The sequence below is a fragment of the Aquarana catesbeiana genome, linkage group LG07 (genome assembly GCF_042186555.1).
Source record: "Aquarana catesbeiana isolate 2022-GZ linkage group LG07, ASM4218655v1, whole genome shotgun sequence".
NCBI classification, from domain to species: Eukaryota; Metazoa; Chordata; class Amphibia; order Anura; family Ranidae; genus Aquarana; species Aquarana catesbeiana.
The window spans coordinates 68,818,478-68,824,747 of NC_133330.1; the positions used below are offsets into that span (position 1 = coordinate 68,818,478).

The 6,270-nt window shown below is 39.1% G+C and overlaps 1 protein-coding gene across 1 annotated transcript in view; it reads left to right on the forward strand.

Moving 5' to 3' along the window:
• The window catches only part of LOC141102428 (parapinopsin-like), a 48,612-nt gene extending 43,481 nt beyond the window's left edge, over window positions 1-5,131 (forward strand). Inside the window, exons 3-4 of the mRNA XM_073591381.1 lie at window positions 1,136-1,378; window positions 4,997-5,131. Coding sequence (XP_073447482.1) covers window positions 1,136-1,378; window positions 4,997-5,131 — 378 coding nt within the window. The remainder of the gene's footprint in view (window positions 1-1,135; window positions 1,379-4,996) is intronic.
• The last annotated feature ends 1,139 nt before the right edge of the window (window positions 5,132-6,270 follow it).

Here is a 6,270-nt window from a genome sequence, read left to right on the forward strand (position 1 = left end):
TTCCCAGTGAAAGGCTGTGCAAGGGAGGTGTGTCAGGACAAGTCTGATCATTGGAGGAGAGCAGGCTGAGTTTCCAGCATAGCTAGAGAACTGACCACGTTGTGTTCTCATCCCTAGTATGGTTAGTTTTTAACAGGAAAGCAGAGGGACTGACAGAAACACCAGGGATTTAACACAAAGGAAACAATATAAAGAGAACAGGATACTTTTTTCATACAAGTACATGGTACAGCAGGTACATATCAGGAATATGAAAATCAAAAAATAGGGAGTGGCGCTGTGTTAAAACTCAGGGTGTGGCTGTAAATTAAACAAGTGCTCAAGTGTATAATATAATGACTTTTTAGAAGTGAAAATTTGTTACAGTACAAAACTCCCAAAAAAACACAATGTATCCCTAATTTAGTGAAAAATCCTTATTTGGTGATAAAAAGAATTTGCTACCTTAAGTCCAAAAAATGTTCATATCAATAGTATAATGTGATGATATGAACATTTTTTGCAACAAATAGTTCATGGGTATTTTCTTTGATACAGAGTTACGGTTTTGACACATTATTAATGATTTATTATTATGGTTCTTGCACATTAATGCACTATGGTTTGATAACCACATATTTGGGCACTTGTCACTTTATAATTATTAATTAGAAGATTTACATATGTTATATAATGGTGATGATTTAAAATTTGTGTTATTGTTTGGACTTAAGGTAGCAAATTCTTTTTATCACCAAATAAGGATTTTCCACTAAATTAGGGATACATTGTGTTTTTTTGGGAGTTTTGTACTGTAACAAATTTTCACTTCTAAAAAGTCATTATATTATACACTTGAGCACTTGTTTAATTTACAGCCACACCCTGAGTTTTAACACAGCGCCACTCCCTATTTTTTGATTTTCAGTTTTCTGGGGGATTACTTAGGTTTCCCCTTCCTATATAGGGGGGCTGCAGGTTTAAATCAGTCTATAAGCGCGGATCTGTCGATATATTTATAATTACATATCAGGAATCTGAAATGTTTGATTTACATACTCTTTAACATATCTTACAATGAAAACCATGTATTATATATTTTCTAAATATGACTTATTTCACAAAAAGAATGATCTTTCTCTTTGTCTCTTCCTAGGTAGCCAAACTTGGAGTGGCAGAAGGAGGAACCACCAGTAAAGCTGAGGTCCAGGTCTCCCGCATGGTCCTAGTAATGATATTGGCATTTCTCATTTGTTGGCTCCCTTATGCAGCTTTTGCAATGATGGTTGTGGCAAATCCTGGCATGTACATCGATCCAATTATAGCAACTGTGCCAATGTACCTGACAAAAACCAGCACTGTTTATAATCCTATTATCTACATATTTATGAACAGGCAGGTAAGACTATAAAGCATGAACAGGTTAAATGTTGGATTATATGGACAAACATTCAAAAGAAATTACTTTTGTCCTCAACAAAAATGTACTGATGCCATTATAGAGGTTATTAACAAAATTGTGAGTTGTAGGAGTCTAATTCAAGTCCTACCACAGCAGGACATCTTGTTAAAGTGGATCAAGACCCAGGCAAACATATTCTTCAATTGCTAAACAAACCAGATGTAAATAGTATAGCACTTACAGTAAGCACTTTTCCTAGCCACTTCTGCATCTAGTGCACCATTAGTGTAATCCAGTAATCAGAAGTACAGCATGACTATCAAGCTTTTGATAGGCTAAAGGAAGAGAGTGTTACTAGTCGCATGTGCGGAAGTGCTCTGTTGTTTCCAATTACCTGTAGTTAGCGTTTGCTAAAAGTACAATTTTTTATCTGGTTAGCTTTTTCACATTAAAATGGGTTAATGAATTCCTGTTAGATGGACAAACTTTTTTAGTGGCATATAATCCCAAATTCTACTTAGCAAGACATTTGGGGCTTGATTTACTAAAGCCAAATAGGTTGTTCACTTTGCAAGGGAAGTTGTACATTGCAAATTAATTTTACCAAGAACTGAAGTGAATGAGGCGAAGCTCTGCTGATTTCCATCATTCAATCACGTGCAAGCAAAAATGTTGCTTTTTTATTTTTCTTTTATGTGATTGGGTATTCCTTACAAAGTGACATTTCACCACATTGACTAAGCTCTGGGGCAAATTCCCTTGCAAATTGCAACTTCTCTTGAAATTTTACCATCCTATTTGACTTTTGTAAATCAACCCCTTGGCATCATGTCTCATTATATACAGATTTCTTCAGCCAATCATTTTTGTGTATCTTTTGTAAAGTTTCTTGCCTAGAAGCAGCGGCGGCCCATCCATTAGGGGCGCCCCCCATCCATGCATCCGGCCCCCTGATCTACATGCATGGCACCAGACCATGGATTCCAAAGGGGGGGGGTTGAAGTACGTGATCAGAGCCAGGGGCTTCAAAAAAGAGTGGGCTCAGGGCGCAGTGTACTGCGCTCCGAACCCACCCAGTTGTGTGACAATAGCAAATGAATATTCGCTATTGCCACACTGATCCTCCTCCCAGCCAATCAGGAAGTGGGTCTTGAGACCCATTACCCGATTGGCTAAAAGGACAGGTGATCCTATTGGAGGCCTAGGAGAAAGAGGGAGGAGACGCACAGCGCAAGCCGCTGTGATGCAGAAGAGGAGGAGAGGACACAGGAGCCACTGCCCACCACCCGTAGGTGCCTGCAACTGACCCACCACCCACTGCTCTTCCGCAACCTAGATGGGGTAAGTGCCAGACTTGATGACCGACCAGGGGGATGGGGGTGCGGGTGACCTGACCTCCGACCAACCTACCTACCTAGAGTGGGTGGGGGGGCTGGTGCCACCGGCCGACTGGGAGCGTGGTTGTTTGCCTGGAAGTTTCACCAATGGCAGCTCTTCCTGTTGCATGCAGAAAATGCTATGCCACTGCCTTGGAATTAAAAGCAGCATTGTCAGCCTGCCATGTCTGCTCCTTCAAATGGGTGTTGGGTTGCCTATCAGGTCTATCAGATCAGTGGGCTCACACAGCAGGCTGGCCGGTACCTGCTGAAAAACAAGATCTTGGTGGGAGAGCAACATGATCGTATTTTGGAGATATTTTTATTTTCAACTTCAGATCTGTATTAGATAAAAAACCTACAATGTCGATTCTGTTAAAACGAGCAGTTAATCACATTGTAACATTGCATAAGATAAAGTGTAGGTACCTTATAGAGTAGTGTTGAGCAAGTATAAATGACAGTTATAAATGGGTCATCTTCGATTTCTTAAAGAAGCAGAATTGTAGCCTCAGGGCATTATGGATTGAATGGTGTTAAAATTAAAATCAATAAGTCACAAATTTGACAGAACTTTTCTAAAGAGCAAAAAAGATCTAAAGATCCAAAATAAGGATTAGCTTCTCATTATTAATTTTAACATTGACCATGGTTGTAGCTTACATTAATTGCAGCTGTTTGACATGCATGTTCCATAAGTTGCTGATATTATGCATAAAATAATTTTCTGTGTCTTGAAAAGCTTAACGAGTATTGATTTTTTGTGGAAGAACTATTCAATCCATGTACATATGGACAGGCAGGCTCAGATGCTGCCAAACAAGCTTGTGGGAAACCAATGCGGTCAATGCATACAGAAATCTTTTAGTGAGAGAAAAACTTCAGATATTGACAGTTAACAAAGTTTTTATCCTGTCCTATAATTTTCTCAGTAAAGTTTGAAGAAAACTATGGGCCATGGAGATAAAATTGCACACCAGTACTGCTGTTGTTTTCCCATGTACAAGGTGTACAATAAACATGGGGAAATTATTTAACATGTGCAATAGAAATACACAGAAAAAATCCATGAAATTATCAAATGGAGGAAAACAGTCACTGCACAAAATAATGAAAGATGATGACCTCACTCTTTTTTTCCGATGAACCAAAGTACTGGTCCATGCTCACCCTCGGGTTTGCTTTAAACACTCCCCCCAACCCCAGCATATATTGACCACTTATTTTCCCTGCTGATGCACTCAGGGCCAAGCGCTAAAGGAAATAACCAGGGATTCCAGTCATGGAGGACCATGTGACTCACCTCATGACACAATGCTGGTCTTATCAGCTCATGGGAAATCCATAACTCCGTGCAAGCTACGACTCCACAGACTTATACTCTCCCATTGGCTGAACCAAGCAGTGGGGGGGGGGGGGGGGTAGTTTGAGAGTTTAAAAGAAAAGAAAATATATGCTGCAGGGGAGGACTAAATTAAAGTGAAAACTGGGCAAAGCAATGTGTCACGAACTTTGGGCTGTAGGAGAACCATTGCCTGGAGAACTCTGTGATTTAATGTGTTTATAAGTTATACAGACAGAGCTGGTCACTAATTGCTTTTGGCTTTTTATGCATAAATTAGTCCTTTGGGGGAGTCGGACTGTCTGGGGTGGTCATGATAATAGGATTAGCACTACTGTCTAAAGTGACCATTGTGTGAGATAATGGGAGTAGCCCTTATCTGACGGTTTTCTATATAAATTCAGTGTGTTTTTCTTAAATAAAGTAGTTCTTATTCTAGTTCACACCAAGATTGGTGTTGTCTGGTTCTTGGGGTTTCTATAGCCAGATCCATTGGTCTTGTGTTCCAGGACTTGGGAAGCAGCTTCTTGGTGGAAATACCCAACAGGGTAACTGGAGTCCGTCATATAATGGTTCACCTAAAAATAGGTTCTCCACTATACTTTAGGTCTATAGTAATGTTTGGAAATAAAAAATTGGTGAGTATTGAAGGCTCAGTAGGCACCGCAATGCAAGGCTTCTATTTATGTGTGTGTCTAGGTTGGGGAAATAAACGAAAGAACTAAATAAATGGTCTGGTCATTACTCCTAAATCAGGACCTGTGGAAAAATATATTTACTTACCTTACCTATCTAGACCCATGCCCAAAAGACAGTGAGGGGGAAGAAAGTGAGATTGGTACCTTCTTTTATGTGGGGTCTAAGATTTGATTTTCACTTCTTGTTATCTATTTGCAGTTCCAGGATTGTGTGATCCCTTTCCTGTGCTGTGGAAGGAACCCGTGGGCTGAAAAATCGGTGTCTTCAGCAGAGACAGTGACCACGAAATCAGTCAGCTCTTCTTCACGTAAAGACCAAGTGGCCCCTGCATGAGTTATTCTAACATGTATGCCCCTGTTCATCATCATCTATCTTCCTTCTAAATTTATTTCATATGGGCATGTATAGTGCAATAATGAATATGAATCCATAGTGTTTATTACTGTCCAAAACATGTGTGTATCTATAGCTTTTGCCAGGACAAGGTCCTCTGGCACCCAAGGTGAAGATGCCAAAATGTCGCCCCCTCCCCCCCACAAGCTTCTTAATTTGGCTCTTAAAAAAACTAACACAGATTTGAAATATTTACATACAAATAATAAAATAATATGGTTTAACTAAAATGTTAGCTACATATTCTAGGGTTAAAACGTGTTAGTAAAATGACAATGGACCCTAAGCTCCTAAATTTAATTCACCCCTTGTGTATGGTGTCAGGTCAGCTGCCCCTTTAAGTATAACCCTTACACCTATAAACGGTGTGAATCAAACGAAAAGTGGTGCTATACACACTAACAATTGCAATAATTTCATGTTTTGTATATTTGAGTATTTTTTGAGATTTTTGCACGTAGGGGTTATTGCAATTTATTAGTGCGTATAGCACCACTTTTCATTTGATTCACAACATTTAAAACCTAATATGATTAACTACAAATATTATTCTTTAAAAAGCCACAAGAATCATGTCATCATTTCTGATAAAAAAAGCATTTTTTTTAATTTGGAGATATAAACATGAACAAACACAAATTAAAATAGTTTACATACAAAAACCAGAACAAAAATACTTAGGCAAGAAGGGCATAAAGAAGCTAAAAAAAATGTAATTAGGTTCGCGAAGGGTTAATTAGGGCATCATTTTTTTTTTTTTATTTACACATACCAGCAATTTATGAATGGAATCTACAATAGTAGGTTTCATTCATAAATAAATGCAGAGCAGGAATCGAGCTGTCAAACTAATAGGTTAGTCCTGCAGATTGCACAGGGAGAACACAGTGCTTACTATATATTCTCTGTGACAGTCAGGTGTTGTAATTTGTTTATCAGGAGCGCACAGAGCTTCTCATACAAAACGGGTGACTGTCGCAATGAGTGTCACTGGTTACACAGGGAGTAGCCACAATCTCCCAGTGTAATCTGCAGGACACGGCTGTCAGTTTGACAGCTCAGCTTAGTGTAGGACGATG